The sequence below is a fragment of the Balaenoptera musculus genome, chromosome 4 (assembly GCF_009873245.2).
Source record: "Balaenoptera musculus isolate JJ_BM4_2016_0621 chromosome 4, mBalMus1.pri.v3, whole genome shotgun sequence".
In the NCBI taxonomy this organism is placed as follows: Eukaryota; Metazoa; Chordata; class Mammalia; order Artiodactyla; family Balaenopteridae; genus Balaenoptera; species Balaenoptera musculus.
Window position 1 is genome coordinate 60,822,799 of NC_045788.1, and position 16,639 is coordinate 60,839,437.

Below are 16,639 nucleotides of genomic sequence, written 5' to 3' on the forward strand. Positions count from 1 at the left end.
AGAAGGGTGTGAGAAGCTGAAACTGACCCAGAAAAGGATGATTGAAGGTAGTTGTATTCAGTGGTGGCGCTGAAAAGATCCCATCCTGAACTTTCTGAAAGGGGGATTGGTGATTAGCACCTGAGGTTTTAACTTTCTCAAAAGAAACTTAAGGTAGATTTTTATATCCTGTGACAGGGTGGGGGAGCTGCTTTATGGAGTCAACTCTTTTTTTTTAATGAAGATAAATTCAATACCTGAAATGTTTCCGTTAAATACTTTAAATGATTCTCCCCTTTCCCTCTCCTTCTCTCTCTCCCATCCCCTCTCCCACAGGCACTCTCCTTGAGTGTTTACTGAGCACCCTCCGAGGAAGAGGGTGACTCAGTCTGACTAATCTCAGCCCTCCAGGTGTTCACTGTGACACCTGAAGATGGGAAAGAGTGTTGTGACAGGGAGAGTTCAAGCTGAAGCTCAGAGAGGCTGTTTCTGACGAAGTGAGAAATGAGGGGTGCTTAGGAGGCATAGATGATATTGCACACAAATGCTTTGACCACACACACGTACACACACCCATGCACAAACACAAACCATCAGAAGGTGGAGAAGAGTTTTCAACATAAAGTGCAGGCTTTAGCAAGGAAAAATGTCACATTATATTTCATTAAAATAGAGATCAAACTTCCCTTTTATAAAAGACTGATTCAAATGAGACTGTAAGAAAAGGAAATAACTTTCAAATTCTCAAATATAGAACAGCTTGAATAATAACTCATGGGTTTTGAAATGGGTCATCTTTTAAAATGGGTCACTTTGGCTAGAACCATTGTACTCGGTGACTTTCAAATTGTCAAGGTAGAGTTCTTTCTGAGGACCAACTGCACTAGAGTCTACCTAACAGAACATGGGATGTGGTAGAAAGAAACTGGGAAAAATTCAGAAGGAAATGATTTCTTCTCAAAGTATCAAAATGTATCCTGTCTTTCTGGAATGTTATATATACTCAACTGAATAAATCTTAGCTTTGCATTTTATGGCACATTATACCTTTTTGGGAATATTTCCATAGCCATTATTTTATTCCATTGTGGAATAATCTTGTGAGGAGATGTATACATTGTATCTGTGTTCCAGAAATTGAGGAACAGCAAATTATTACAAGAGCCCTGCTATTAGATATAGAATCTCTGCCAGCAAAGATTTAGCCAGAACAGTGTAAATCTAGAATATTTTTCTTACAGTTTGCATATATAAAAGAGATATAAGAATTCATATTTAAAGATAAGCAACTTGATCAGGTGAGATGTAAACTTTGAATAAACAAAAGTGATTTTTTTTTGCATTTTAATGCTAGAAATTCAGAGGCTGGCTTTGACCAGTAACTTATTTATCTTCCATAGTGAACGTTTTAACGCTAGAAGCCAGTTTTTTTTGTTTTTTTTTTTAACAGAAAGGAATGTTCTACCAAGTCTGCAGGCAATAAGCCCCCTAAATTCCAAGTTCAGAGCACTATTACCCAGCTTAAGATTCCCTGAAATTTCATATTTTGTCTCTTTTATTCCTTTTCTACAACTCTTTTGACAACTTTTTGGTTGTGCTCTAAGCAAAGTAAGTTAAAAAGTTGACTCAGCTCAGGTTTCCCTCTCCATAATTTACAGGGCCTTACTTTTTAGCTGTGTCATTTGAAATGTATTTTTAAGTGCTTGTGGGAACAATATTGTTCTTTCCTGTCAAGCATAATGGAAGACCATGTTCAGTCAATTAGGAATGATACCTCTGTTCTCCGTCACAACAGTATTTGAGATGTATTAGTGGCCCTTAGCAATCAGATCAGTATTTCAAAAAACTCATATCTAATAAATATTTTTAAGAATATTAAGAGTATAGCTCATCACTTTGAAAGGAAAATAACCCATAAAGAATATCAGCCATCTATTAACTAAACCGTCATGGTAAAGATGCATCAACAATTTCTAGAGAAAGGAAATTAGCATATATCAAACCGCCGACCTGGACCACATTTTGTCAATAAATCTTCTCAAATGATCCTCAGAAAACACTGTTGGTACAAGGTTTAGAGACAAATCAAGCTCATGTGATTAGTAAATGGAAGCAGCAGAATATAAATTACTTTTGTTCACATTCTAAAACTCTTGATTTTTCTACTCTCTTGCCCCCATCAGGTCCAGATTCAAGGTTGCACCGGAACATTTTCTTACTCTGTTAGGGGATCTACACTGGAAACATCTCTGAAGCCCTCTCAGCATCCCGTCTGTGGCCTACTACACAGTATGTGATAAATTAATATTTGCTGAATGAATTAAATGTAGGTATTACCTACTTTCAGGGCTGTGCAGCATAATGCCTGGGATAGGGCAGGTGCTTAAATGGTAGTTAACTTATAATAAATGTTGATCAGCTGAGACAGAAATGTGTTATAAATATCTCTTATGTTTTAGACCTTTATTTTTTATACTCTGAACCCACAATCAAATGTGTCCAGAACGGGACATATGAACTGCCATTGGACAACAAGCTAATGTGCATAGCTTACATAACAGGTTTATACCAGGTTATATTGTCACCCTATTTTGAAATCACTATTTTTCATATCATAATTTGACCTCAGCTGTGTAGGACTCCTCTCCTTTTATCTCATCCAATACTTATTCATTGAATGCTTGCTTAAAACATCCTGAGTCCTATACGTTTTACTCTCTTCTCCTTCCCTCCTTCTTACTTTTTTCTTTACCCCCTTCTACCATTTTGAATCTCCACCCTTAAATTCCCCAGTCTTCCTTGTGCAGGAAAGACTTTATGTACCCAAAGGACCCAGACTTACATGGTCACTTTTGCCCATTGTCTAGTGCTACTGAGATCAAGAAAAGGAAGGAGGGAAACTTGAGATGGAAGGTTAGGAAAAGGGTATGTTACAAAGAAAATAAGAACAAGCTCTGGCGAAATGCAGGTGGTAGCAAAACATAAATGACTCCAAACTTTAGACAGTAAAGGAAATCTTTTGCCTTCTTGGGTTGCTTCTCTTGGTTCTGCCCTACCTGCTTCCCTGTCCTCCCATCCTGCTGGGAGCTCCAGGAAGAGCAGCTGTGCCAGTGCCAGGAAAGGCAGGTGAGGAGCTCAGGGACAGGGCTGTAACTGATCAGCTGCTTCTGAGCTGCCACAGGGTCTGGAGTTTATGGAGGTTACATGGTTAACCCCACGTCTCAGTGCCTCAGTTTCTTCTTCTGCAAAATGGGGAGATAATTTCTCCCTCATAGGTTGTTGTGAGACTTAAAGAGTTACTATATATGTAAAGCATTCTGAACAGAGCCTGGCGCACAGTAAACACACCAAGTTAGTAACTGTTGCTAGACTGGGCATAAGGAGAAGTTTGTTCCTTAAGTAGGCAAGAACAAAACTGTTAAGAATTGTATTTAAAGAGCAAGCAGCCCTGTCAACCCAAACAAATGTGCCTCAAGAATGAATACAGAAGGCCAAGCTTAGAAAAGCAAGTGCATGACCTTTCTGAGACCCTCTTTATATTTCAGCTTTTTTGTTTGTTTCAAATTCTGTATAATCAAACTGGTTACTGGGAAATTTTAGCAACTTTTAATATAATTCCTCTGAAATATAATATACTCTATAATCCCTCTGTCACCAGTTTCCTTAGTGCTTATCTTTACTTAGAGCCTGTCTTTACTTGTTTGGTCATTTTGTATTTCCCTGTCTTTATTTTTCCCATAACCAGCAAACAGAAATCGACACCCATGTTTAACTTATAAAGAAACATAAAACTTAGTTTACATAAGTGGGGAGCAATACATTTTATAACCAGCTTTTCCCACTGTCCCATATCCATGCTTGCAGAGTTGAAATTTAAAGTCTTTGGACTAACACTGGATCAAGAACTAACTCTAAAAATGTATTCTTTGTGGAGGGATAACAATTCCAAATGGCTTGTAATCTTTGCCCATGGCTTGAGCTAAAGTTTCATAGCTAGTCACAGCCACAAAACACCTAAAGACAGCTGTTGAGTGGAGTTTGTCCTCTTTTACAGCCTTATATTGGAAATTTGATTAAAGAATAAGATATAATTGAGAGAATATCTAATTTTTCCCACTTTAAAATGTGAGTTGTAAATTCGCATTTCAGGTTGCTTCCTTCCTTCTTGAGCAAATAGAAGGGGAAATAGTGCTAAACAGTAACCAGTTGTGTTTCTCAGCACCAATTACTACAACTAATTTACTAAGAAAAAAATCTATGAAGATCAAATTATAGCCTTTCCAGTAAATTCCAGGGCTTTTTATTCCTGATTTCTTTAACATGGCAGTTTGGCTCCTGAGGATTGATTCTAGCTATATTTAATAGGGAAAAGATGATCAGAACAAGCCAGGAAAAAAAATACTTGGAATGTAGAACAAAATGCAACATAAAGATGGGAGAGAAAATGTTCTCTTTCTTTCCTTTGAGTTATGCCTGGAAAGGAACCAAAAATTGTGTCTCACATGGGGCTTTAAGTCATGAAAGCTTAAGCGTAAAAGTATCAAGTATTGAGGCTTTTAAAAAAAAATCTGTGACTTACTGGAGGAGCATCATTAGTCTGTAGTCATCCTTTTATCACTTTAATATTTTGTGCCCCAAACGACTGCCTCACTTGCCTCTCCCTTACCCTCCCCTGACAGTGGTCAGGGTGCTTTATAGAGAGAACGGAGAGGGCTGGCCAGCCTGGGGAATTCCCGAAGAGGAAGCACATGTGGGATGTGATGGTGAGAATGTGTGTGATGTCTTTTCCTTTCTCTATGAGGCAGGAGGGGAAGTCATCAGCTAAGAGGAGGAGGACAGGCCTTGGGAGAGGGGGGAAGATGTAGCATGGCTGGTGAAGAGCCTGGGAGAGGGAGAGGGTCCAGGACAAGTGGAGGACGGCCACACAGCCTTGAGTACTCTGCCCACAGCTGGATATCGCCATTTGTGGTCATGCTGTCTGCCTGGTGCGTTATGTTTTTCCAGCAGCCCGCAGGTGTTGTAGAGAAGACAGGAATGACCCAAGGTCTGGGGTTGCTGGGGTGGAAGGCCAGGAACCGGGGAGAGGAGGGCAAAGGTGCCAGGTGATCCTGCATCTGAGACAGGGAGGCAGGTAGAAGAAAGGTCAGGAGATGGCTGGCTGGACCCGGGGTGTTAGGGGGCAGGCGGGGGGCGCAGAGGATTCCAGATGAATATTTAGAGGTTGTGGCTGAAGAGAGAGTGGACTGGAATTTGAAATTTCAGAAGAAATGCAGTTCTAAGTGAAGCCACATAAATGACTTTCTTGCTGGTAAGTTGTCTTGAGTGTGTGGGAAGACACGTGAACAAAATGGCACCTACACCATAAAACAAGGGTTCCTTAGGCTTCTGAGGGTTGTATGTCTACTGAGTAAGATGTAGAAATATAGTTTCCCCAAGATTGGATGTTGTTAATATATTACAATGATGGCCAGAAACAGTGGTCAAGAAACAAAGGAGTGGACACAACAATATATGCATTTTTGAATTCAAACCCACTGGTTTCTCTAGTTAACATTACTCAGCCTTCAGGTCTAGATTCAGTGCTGCTTCTCCTGGAAGATGCCTTCCCTAACTCCACCCAACCCCACCTTGAGAGCCCACTGTGCTCCCAGCACAGCTCTCACTGTTTGCTCCACGTCTGTCTTCCCTTTCGAGCGCCAGGACTAGCCTTTACGTCCTGCCTTCCGACTGTCTCCATCTTAATTTTCTGATGAACCAGCCCTTTAAGATAGTTCCTGTTTCTTTGACTCCTCCCTCTTCTTCCCCAGAGTTTACTGTTCCAGGCCTCTGCTCAGCGCCCCCACTGGAGAGCTCACCCATGTTCATAGCCTCCATCGTCTTTACACGCAGGGTGCCCACCGGACCTTCAGTCCTGTCTGCCTCCAGGCTCAGATTACCTACTGGACTTCTCTACCTGCTGTCTCTCCAACATCTCAGTCAACACAGCCTAAAACCAAACATGTCCCCTCCTCACTCCTAACTCAGGAGACCAGTTTTCCCTCTTTTGTCAGGAATGCTTGAAACTAGGTTTCTCTCCTCTCCTTTACTCCTTTACTTGTCACTCATCACGTACCACTGGGGTTTTGTTTTTCTTGAGAGGGTCTTCTTTATTCCTTCCTTCCCTCCCCACTTCTACCATCCTAGACTAGACCCTCCTTTCCTCATTCTGCTTCAGTACGAGGCCCTGATATAACCAGTGTCCGATCTCCAGGCATCCTGCATCCATCCTGTGTACCATTGCCAGATTTTTGCATAAAGTTTAATAAATATTGAAAAGGGAGTTATCACTAAAAACAAAAAGGGAAACTTCTGGGACTTGCTGCCCTGGGCACTCACTGGCTTCTCTGCCTTATTTTCAAGGTTCTCCATAAGTACAACCCAACCTCCTGCTTTCAAACACATGCCTGTTTCTCAAGTATTTGTCATATTGTGTTTCTTTCCTTTCTTGTCTGAAACAGACTGCTTGTCCTTCTGCAGCCACCTAAATCCTGTTCATCCTCAGGCCCTTCTGATCCAACTGTCACTGATCTCTACTCCTGGGGGCACTCCTATTGTGCCTGGAGTTGGTATGACCCAGATTAGTGCCAACACACTGTCTGTACCTTACTGTGACATCCCCGTTGTTGTCTGGGGGAACTGTGTTTTCACATGGGCACCATGAGTCTTGTCTCAACTAGATTGTAGGTGCTTTCAGAGCAGAGACCAGAAAATACGACTTCATGACTCCCACTGTGCCTGGCATATTTCCATAGCAAATACTCACACACTTATAGGATTAACTGAAACACTGGACACTGAGGTTGTTTAACTTGAACTTAAAACGCCGACCTCATCATCTTGATTAAAATGTCAAAATTTACAGCAGATTTTGTGTAATATTTTAGGATCACAAAAGTAGACTCAACAAAGAAATGGGTTGACAGCAGGAGTGAAGTAGAAAAAAATCAGGGTTCATTTTGGGAAACTTGTAGCCTCTAGATGCACTAATTATTTTTGTTTTTGTTCTTTTTAATCAGAAAAGTTTAAAGAGCTCTCTCGTGAAGAAATATTCTTGAGTGGCTGAGGGGCACAGCTCCCATACTGAAAAGTATTTGGGGTGGGGTCTGCTACCTTCTTTTCTGATGTTCCTACTCAACTTGTGTTCTTATTCTTCTGACTACTTCTATTAGGAAAGAAAATACTAAGACTATCTGTTCCTTCTCAATCCAGATAGAAGCAAACCCAAGTTATATTCCAAATATTTGCATATTTTCCTCTAACCAGCTCTTTGTCCTGTTTTCTCTCAGCAGGCTCTGAAGTCATCTATAATTTTTGTATCCCCTCCGTAACAATACTTTGATCCTTGCCCCCAGCTTGCAGATTAAGTCACCACAGCAGAGTGCAGTGAGGGGTGCCCGAGGTTATACAATAAATCTGGCCCCAAACCAGGTAGCCTTGGTTCCAACCTGTTGATTGGTCACCCAGCCGCACTGCAGGCACAAAGGAAGCTGCACCCACAGCATTCTGTTGTGGATGGTTGCTGAGCTCACATTCATTATTGGGATTGCTTTGTTTCCTGTTAGGCCTAGCATTTTCTTTCTCCAGGTCAGGCAGGCCTGTGGGCTTCTCTATAGCCCCCAACCCAGCACTTTGAATACAGAAGCTAGAGGATGTGCTTTAGAGAAGCTTTATGACTGTGTGAACCAGAGGGTGGGCCTTGATTGCCTGTGTGTGGTCTCCATCAGCAAAGCCAGGGCTGGGGCAATGTTATTTCGTTGTAACAAATGAATTTAGACAATGGAGGTGTTTTTGCTTTTGGTTGGAAAAGGCCGCACTAGTGACTAAGTTCACTTTGGAGGAGTTGGGGTGTTCTTTTGTTATAAGAGAAGCTGGGTCCTCTAAAAGAGCTGTTTACCGTTCCTAGGTCTTCCCCTCATCACATCAACACTATCGGGGAGACTCGGTTATGACTGATGTAAACAGTGGCTCCAACAATTCAAGCAGCTGCGGGTGGAGAAACCATGTCTTAGAACTTCACACACTGTGCTGAGCTTAAAGAAGTAGCGTGGGTTGTTGGCTTTGTGACAAGTTCTTTGTCATTTTTAAGAAAACAGTTGTGACTCTTAGAGGCCAATTGGGAACAATTGAAGAAATGTAGGAAAATGAGGTAAATAACATACATGGCGGGGTAGGGAGGGGACAAAACGAATGTTATGGGCTGGCTGCTTGGCTGTAGTAGCAATGTTAGCAGCAACACTCCACCCGGATGAGTAATAGACCCCATTCACGGGAGAGAGACTAGGGCCCCTGTGAGCGCAGTGTGCGAGTGGGTGCTGGCGGAGTTGGGCTGGTGGGCTGATGGTCTAGCAAGAAGCTCCGGGTTGTCAACAACTGTTAATAGGTGCAAAGCAAGCTGCCCTTGGAACATACTACTGAGCGCAGCTGCTCAGAAATGGGAAGCTAGTTTTGCCTGTGGTTCCAAAGGTTACTCTCCTCTTTGTTTCCTTCCCAGGGTCTCTTGGAATAGAAACAGCAGAATAGTTTCAATTGAGGATTTTCTTAGAATTCTTAAACACTTATGCTGTCTTAAAATCTGCCGTTAGGGATTCCCTGTTACTTCGCATTAAGCCTCCAGTTCCTTCAGTATGTATCGTGGAAGAAGCAGAAGGGGGTTTTGGCCTTCAGAGATGGACCTTATCTAAGTGAGCACTGTTAAGACGGAAAGGAAGTGCCCCACTCCCCCCAAGCCAGTGAAAGTGATTGTGCAAAGTGTAGGCAGATGCCATCATCAGAAATGGATGCTTCCTGCTGTCCTTCACCCAACCCTAGAGCATTCGGTCCGCCATGACCAGCCAAACTAAGGGGGAAATTACCAATGTTGATCTAGCCCTTAGAATAGTATTCCTCACCTTTTTTGACAGTAAAGCACAATAAAAATGCATTTTACTTGACAACCCTAAAGGTATATACACACAACACTTAAAGTTTCACAAAACAATACTTATACTTACTACTTTCAATGCACTCTGCCATTCTCTATTCTGTTCTTCCTTTTTCTTTTCTTTCTTTCTTTTTTTTTTTTTTTTTTAAAGCTGTTTGTGGCTTCCTCAGTGGTGCTAACAGTTTAAAAATCTCTACCCTTGGGGATAAGATGTTACCTGTGCTGATTATCTCTAGACAAAATCTCACTGAGGCTTGGTTCTAATCTCCTGTCCTCCTTGGACTTTTCGCATGCTTGGCTTTTGCAGTTATCACCCTCATGTAGAGTAATCCTGGGGGGATGTGGAAGGCCTGAAGTCAAGAAGGAATTCCCACAGCCCAGGTTAGGCCGGTACTGCCTGGTGCTCTCAGTGTGTGCAACTGGTTTTTTATCAGGGGCAAAGGGTAGGGGACTTGAGGATGAGGTCTTTGGGCACAAAAGCAAAGCCCTTGCCCTGGGGCTTGTGATGTGGGCTCAGCTACTCCACCAGTCTGGACATCCTGGAATCTGCGTTGTCCTTTCCCTGTCAGTCTGTTGAAAGCCCAGGAGACTGATGTGTCAAGCCTGAGGGGAGAGCCTGCTTCTCCAGGCAAAAGGTTGCGTCTTAACTGTGGTAAGCACTGGGGACAGAATCCTCGAGGACGGGTGGTGCTGTCTCCTAGTGGTAGGAGGAAAGGGAGGACACGTGGCAGGCAGTGGTGGCGGGGGCCTCATCTGAGGTGGTACCTGGCTGGGCATCCTGACCCCAGTTCTTCCCAAGTGACCAGCTGTTTGAGTGACAGTTGGCTTCACCCCCAGCATGGTTCTTTGCACCAGCGTTCAGAGAACGCCTACTAGGTATCAGGCACTGACATGGATGCTGAGGTAGGGTATCTACAACAAGGCATCTGTCTCGTGCCTTGGGTCAGAGTTCACAGTGTAATTGGGCAGAGGCAGTTAAATAAAAAATCTCAGTACAAGAAGATGGATGTAAGAAGGTGTTGTGGCTGCAATAGCCAGGAAGGACCTGGAAGCAACCTAAATGTCCATCAATAGATGAGTGGATAAAGGAGATGTTGTACATATATACAATGGAATATTACTCAGCCACAAAAAAGAATGAAATAATGCCATTTGCAGCAACATGGACGGACCTAGAGATTGTCATCCTGAGTGAAGTAAGTCAGAGGAAGACAAATATCATATAATATCACTTACATGTGGAATCTAAAAAATGGTACAAATGAACTTACTTATAAAACAGAAATAGAGTCACAGATGTAGAAAACAAACTTATGGTTAGCAGGGGGGAAAGAGGGGGAGGGATAAATTGGGAGATTGGGATTGACATATACACACTACTATATATAAAATACATAACTAATAAGAACCTTCTGTATAGCACAGGGAACTCTTAGTCAATACTCTGTAATGACCTATATGGGAAAAGAATCTAAAAGAGTGGATATATGTGTATGTATAACTGACTCATTGCTGTATAGCAGAAACTAACACAACATTGTAAATCAACTATACTCCAATAAAAATTTTTGAAAAAAAAGAAGGTGTTATGGCAGTACAGGTAAGAGCAGGGGGCCCAATTCAGACTTCCCAGAGGCGGATGCCTGTAGAATTTAGTTAGGACTAGTAGACTTCCTTTAGCAAGGGGAGTGGGGCTAACAGGCCACAGGACTGCTGGTGCAAAGGCTGGTGTGTGTGAAATAGCAAGGGTGTCTGAGCTTTTAGCCAGTAATTTGGTATTGTCAACTAGTGGAGAGCATCTAAAGGGGTTTCAAGAGCTCAGGTAGTCTCACGGTTAGATCTGAGTTTTAGAAAGGTCACTCTGTGGGGAGGATGGGTTGGCCAGAGATCTTTCAGTCAGCTGTACTGGTCTGGCTGAGAAGTGAAGGTGACATGAAAGGGTGAAGAGAGGTTTAGAAGAAGCAATTCACAGGATTAAATAATTAGATATGGAAGAGGAGGGAAAGGAGGACTTTCAGATTTCTGGCACAGACACATGAAGTGCAGTCAGACACAAAGAAAAAATGGAAACAGATTTTAGGGGAGAAGACAGTAGAAATGGCATTTGAGTACCCCTATGTGCAGGTAATTATTATCTATCTACCTTTCTCTATCTATACATCTATGTATGTTCCCACTTAATCAATCTTCCCATTTAAGACTTCAAATTAAGCAGTGTTATTAGAATTTTTTAGATTTCTGGGTTAGATGCATGATAAAGTACAACGTACAGTAAGTGGCTGAGCCAGCACTGGTGTTCAAATTGCCTGACTACAAAGACAGTGCTTGTTGGTTATAATCCTGTGGCTTCCCAGTTTTGAACATGTTAAATTTGAGGTGCCTGTGGAGTTTCCAAATGGAAAAGTACAGAAAGAAGATGACTGTACAGAAAAGTCACTTTGGTTAGAGAGAGTTTGGACTATGCTTTTGAGAAGCATATCTCAACTCCTTGAGTATGAACCTTGATTTGAAAAAAAAAAAAAAAAAACTTACTCTCCTATTCCTGCCTTGTCTGGGGCAAGCTTTAATGGATTTTTACTATTAGGAACTTCCTTTTCATTCGGGATTGTTCCCTGAACTATATAGCTGCTTTCATCCTGACTATATTCCAAGTCAATAGATTCATCGATACACCCATTTGAGAAATTTGAACTTTATGTATATAAGATGATAGACATACTGGATGCTTTTTTTTTTTTAAGGTTGAGAAGAGAAAAGGGTCTCTGTATTCTGAATGAGAAGATGGTAGAGAGTGGTTCTTTCCCTTTCCCTGGATTCCCCTGAAAAAATAAACAGCTGTATGCCTCCACTCAACACCAGTTGCCCCATCACCTTTTGTCCAGATCAGTCAGGTTACATATTGTTTTTAAGGAATTAAGAGTAGTCTGTTTCTTTTTGGTAACTCAGTAACCTATTCACTTGTCATTTTTTCTCTTCCTAAATCTAATAGGTTGCACTTAACTTTCACAAAAAGGAGTACACAGAATAGCTGCATAAGGCCAATCCCGAACTTAATGAAGGATGTCAGAGTGGGAGCATTCTGATGTGCCAGTGTCCTCATTCTGCAATGTGTTCCGTTTTCTCCCCTTTCCGAAAAAAATGGTATTAAAATATTTTGTGAAATAAGAAGCTCCTTTTACATTTTTAATGACCAACATGGACATCTGTTCTACAGAATACAAAGTCCTATGGTCTTGAAGAAGGAAGCACCCATTTAAAACTGACCCTAAATGAAAACAGACCTGAATGGACGTCAGAATGTTTGTTAGTGGCAGGAGAGTAAAAAAATGGCAATTTATTCAGTTATTTGCCACTTGTTTTGTGCTAAGCCTCATGTTCTTCTGGATATCGATCGATAACCACATCGTGAGCCATATGAAGTCCTACTCTTACAGATACCTCATAAATAGCTACGACTTTGTGAATGATAGCCTGTCTCTTAAGCGCAGCGAGGATGGGGCTCCTCGCTACCAGTACTTGATTAACCATGAGGAGAAGTGTCAAACACAAGACGTCCTGCTCTTACTGTTTGTAAAGACTGCTCCTGAAAACTACAATCGCCGTTCTGCCATTAGGAAAACATGGGGCAATGAGAAGTACGTTCGCTCTCAACTTAACGCCAACATTAAAACTCTGTTTGTCTTAGGAACACCTTCTGACCCACTGACAAGAGAAAGACTTCAAAGAAGACTGGTTTGGGAAGATCAGATGTACAATGATATAATTCAGCAAGCCTTTGCTGATTCTTTCTATAATCTTACTCTTAAATTTCTTCTGCAGTTCAGTTGGGCAAATAGCTTTTGTCCACATGCCAAATTCCTTATGACTGCTGATGATGACATATTTATTCACATGCCAAATCTTATTGAATACCTTCAAAGTTTAGAACGAATTGGTGTTCAAGACTTTTGGATTGGTCGTGTTCATCGTGGTGCCCCTCCCGTCAGAGACAAAAGCAGCAAATACTATGTCTCCTATGAAATGTACCAGTGGCCGGCTTACCCTGACTATACTGCAGGAGCCGCCTACGTGATCTCTGGTGATGTAGCTGCCAAAGTCTATGAGGCATCACAGACACTTAACTCTAGTCTTTACATAGACGATGTGTTCATGGGCCTCTGTGCCAATAAAATAGGGATAGTACCACAATACCATGTGTTTTTCTCCGGGGAAGGTAAGACTCCTTATCATCCCTGCATCTATGAAAAGATGATGACATCTCATGGGCATGTAGAAGACCTTCAGGACCTTTGGAAGGATGCCACAGACCCAAGAGTAAAAATGATTTCAAAAGGTTTCTTTGGTCAAATATACTGCAGAATAATTAAGATAGTCCTCCTTTGCAAACTGACCTATGTGGATACGTATCCGTGTAGGGCTGCCTTTGCCTAATAGTACTTGAATGTTGTATGTTTTCACTGTCACTGAGCCAGACGTGGATGAAAAACCTTTAAATGTTTGTCTATACCATAAGTGAAATGAATATGAAGAACAAAGAAATATTTTGAAGGTCCAGTCTATCAGAATGTTTCTTTGATTCCAGAAGCCCTTCAATATAACTTGTCTACTTCATTGCCTAAATTCATATCAAGGAATTTATACTTAGACAAGGTTTATGAAAACAAAGCTAAAGGGAATTTCATGTTCTCAGTACCACGTTGTATATTAGAGGTGTAGAGAAGTTATTAAGGTGCCTAGGTGTTAGAATAAGTGCTTTTGGAAAATACCAAGTAAGTGTATAGTACAACATTTCAAAGAAATGGATATATTGTTAGACCAGGTATACAAGTTTATTTTGATTAAAGAGCACTTGATGGAGTTTGTGGGGGCAGGAGAGGATTGGCATAGAAGAAAGTACATGAATCTGGTAAAAGAAAGTTTCCTCTTCTTCAGAGGAGATTTAGGAAAATGTACACAATTTCTTTATAAACTGCCAAATCACTTACTGTCACATCCATGTAGCTATTTTACCTGCATAGTGTTGGAGTCATTTTGAATACATTCATAACTTTTTTTCAAAGTTTAATGTGAAATTTCAGAAGTCATTAGCTCTGCCCTAACTAGTACTTTATTATGGTTCTTTTTGATTATTAGAAAATGACACAAAACACGGACAGTGTCTTACTCATGGGGTCCTTCTCTAGAGAGAAATCATTGTTAATTCAAATAAGCTGATTTTATTTTAATGAATTTTTCAACTGGTTTTTAAATATTCAATATGGGTCTGTTTTTAAGGCAGCTATTTGAATGTAGTTTACATAGAGGAATATAATAATGAAGAAGAATTCAAAAGGAAAGATAGAACATTAAAAGCCTCTTTTCTCCATAATTTATAAAATAAAAGTTTTAGTGTCTAAATTGTATTGATGACTAAAATTAGCCCACCCCTCTCCCACAGGGTCTCATAAACCACAGTACTTTGTTCTGAGTTCAGCTTTTAAAATTGAGAGCATTAAACATCAAATCGAAGCTGTAGTATTTAAAAAAAATCTACTCTTTCATCACAACAACTGTCAGAGGTTATCTTCAACTTATAAATATTTCCAACTTCAAAGCAGAATGAAAGTGATAGAAGAGTCACCAGAATGAGATTTAAAGCATTTGTAAAGCTGTATGTTTCTTGCAATCAAAGAGATGTGGCTGAGTTCCAATAGCGCGTTACATTTATTTTACAGAGCAGGATAAAAATGTGGGTATGATGCAAACAACCTCCCCTCACTACAGAAAGAACTAGGTGATGCCTGTTCTTAGGGGGATTATATGAAAGCCAAAACAGGGACTCCAGCAAAAGCAGTTGAACTGATTATAAACCCTGTGTCTGCAGAGGCTCCTGTTAGGGAAAACTAAGATGTATCACTTAATAAGATGTCTGAAACATGCAAAAAAAAAACTAAAAAGGAATTCTCAGTATACACAACTGGATGATGATATGTATAATTTGTTGCAGGTAGCTTCTCAATGTTTACAGAAATTTTTTGTTAATTTTTTTCTATTTTGAAAATTGAAGCTTGTTTACATTGATTGCTCAGATAATTAAAAAATTTTAACTCATGTCAAAACTATGGTATCAAACATTCTAGTCTGTAGTTACTTTCAGAGTAGGTTCAGGGTTTTTAGATCATTACAGTTTAAATTTTCTGACCAATTTAAAAAACTGTAGAGAACAAAAGCGCATTTTGACAAAGCAGGTTTATAATTAATTTTTATTAGTTGATCCTTTAATAACTATTTGCCTTTTGGCCATATATGTGCCCTGTGTATCTATACTTGTAACTGTTTAAATTTGCCATTGGTTGAAAACATCAGTGTCTCTCTGGCCATCAAAATGATCTTGTTTACAGCAATACTTTTGTGAAACAGTTATTTATTTGTGAAAGAGCTCCCCTCAGTTGTGCTCCTCTTTTTATTTTTGCTTAAAATAGAATGAAACAGTTAAATATGAAGGAAATATGAAGGCACTTCCTTTTTTAATAAGAAGGAAATTGCTAGACTCTTCCTTCATCAGATTTAAAGTACTGAGAAGAATAATTGTAAATAAAGGATTCCAACCTTTTAAAAAGGAAGGAAAAAACTTTTTGGTGCTCCAGTGCAAGGCTGTCTTTTAAAAATCATCAATAAAGGGAAAATAAACTCTTAGCCTGGATGGTCAATTGATAAGTTATACACAGTGTTATTGCTAAAAACTTTTTACCTCTTGGTTGGTTTGCGTCTTTTTTCCATATTATTAATTTTATACCAAAATGTTAAATATTTATATTATTTGAATTTTGCTCTTATATGGCAAAATAGAGGGTTTTTAAAAATAAATCTATGATTTCCAATAAACAACTTGAAAATTGTCAACAGATGTGTATTTTCGCAAAGATTTTTAAACTCCTGTGTGAACACCATTTGTTTATATAATCAACTAATTCTGTTTAATGTCAGAGAGGTCTGTAGTACATGATCGTAATCCTATTTCCTGTTCAGACTTGCTGCTGTGCCCACGATAGAGGATTATTGTGTCCTCTGCATTGTGGAGCCATCTAAAGTGCTTCTTTTGTTTGTTGAAAGATTTATGCTGGAATGTCTAAGTGGGGGAATTCTTCTTTCCTAATAGATTGTTCAGGATAAGATGAAATAAGAACCTATCTATAGCCATAGTGCCTTAAGACACCATTTGAAAGGTCATATTTTCCTTTTATTTGATATCGTTAGCTATCCAACAGTTGATTCAAATTTAGCCCTAGTCTCTTAACATTAGGAATATTCTTAGGCCTGCTCTGCAGTGTTTGGTGTTTCAGTATATCTGTACATAGTATGTGCTCATCTGCTTTTCACCTGATTCTGGCTTGATTCTTCACATAGTACATGGTGTGATTCAATCTATATATTTTTTAAAACTTGGAAGCCTCTGAATTATTTGGTTGTAGTAGAACTTTTACTTGCAAGGCATGGCTGGGGTGTTTGTAGTTGGGACTAAAATGATGATGACTCAGAAGAGTTAAGTTGACCTATTTTGGGGACTTTAATTGAATACCAGAGCTACAATGAGAATCAGACAGGGTTACTCATTCTTCTGTAATAATGAGAGAAATGTTAGGTGTCTCCTTGACTCTGCTTTCCCTGCAGTGACTGCATTCTGCAGTTGGACTAGCCTCAGTCGCAGCTTTCATTATGATG

General features: G+C 40.1%; 2 protein-coding genes across 16 annotated transcripts in view; one reads left to right on the forward strand and one right to left on the reverse strand.

Annotated features, from left to right (window-relative positions):
• The window catches only part of MCF2L2 (MCF.2 cell line derived transforming sequence-like 2), a 245,936-nt gene that overhangs the window by 68,596 nt on the left and 160,701 nt on the right, over positions 1-16,639 (reverse strand). The gene's annotated exons all lie outside the window — the stretch shown is intronic.
• The window catches only part of B3GNT5 (UDP-GlcNAc:betaGal beta-1,3-N-acetylglucosaminyltransferase 5), a 62,967-nt gene that overhangs the window by 2,085 nt on the left and 44,243 nt on the right, over positions 1-16,639 (forward strand). For 5 of the 13 annotated variants that reach the window (XM_036850445.1, XM_036850452.1, XM_036850444.1 and 2 more), the window contains 2 exons: positions 2,163-2,268; positions 11,928-15,790. In XM_036850445.1, the coding sequence (XP_036706340.1) occupies positions 12,224-13,369 (1,146 nt within the window). In that variant the 5' untranslated portion in view covers positions 2,163-2,268; positions 11,928-12,223 and the 3' untranslated portion in view covers positions 13,370-15,790. Of the gene's footprint in view, positions 1-315; positions 477-2,162; positions 2,306-7,921; positions 8,063-8,082; positions 9,591-11,679; positions 11,776-11,927; positions 15,791-16,639 lie in introns of those variants that run through there. The other 8 variants (XM_036850456.1, XM_036850449.1, XM_036850447.1 and 5 more) reach the window with 7 other exon arrangements.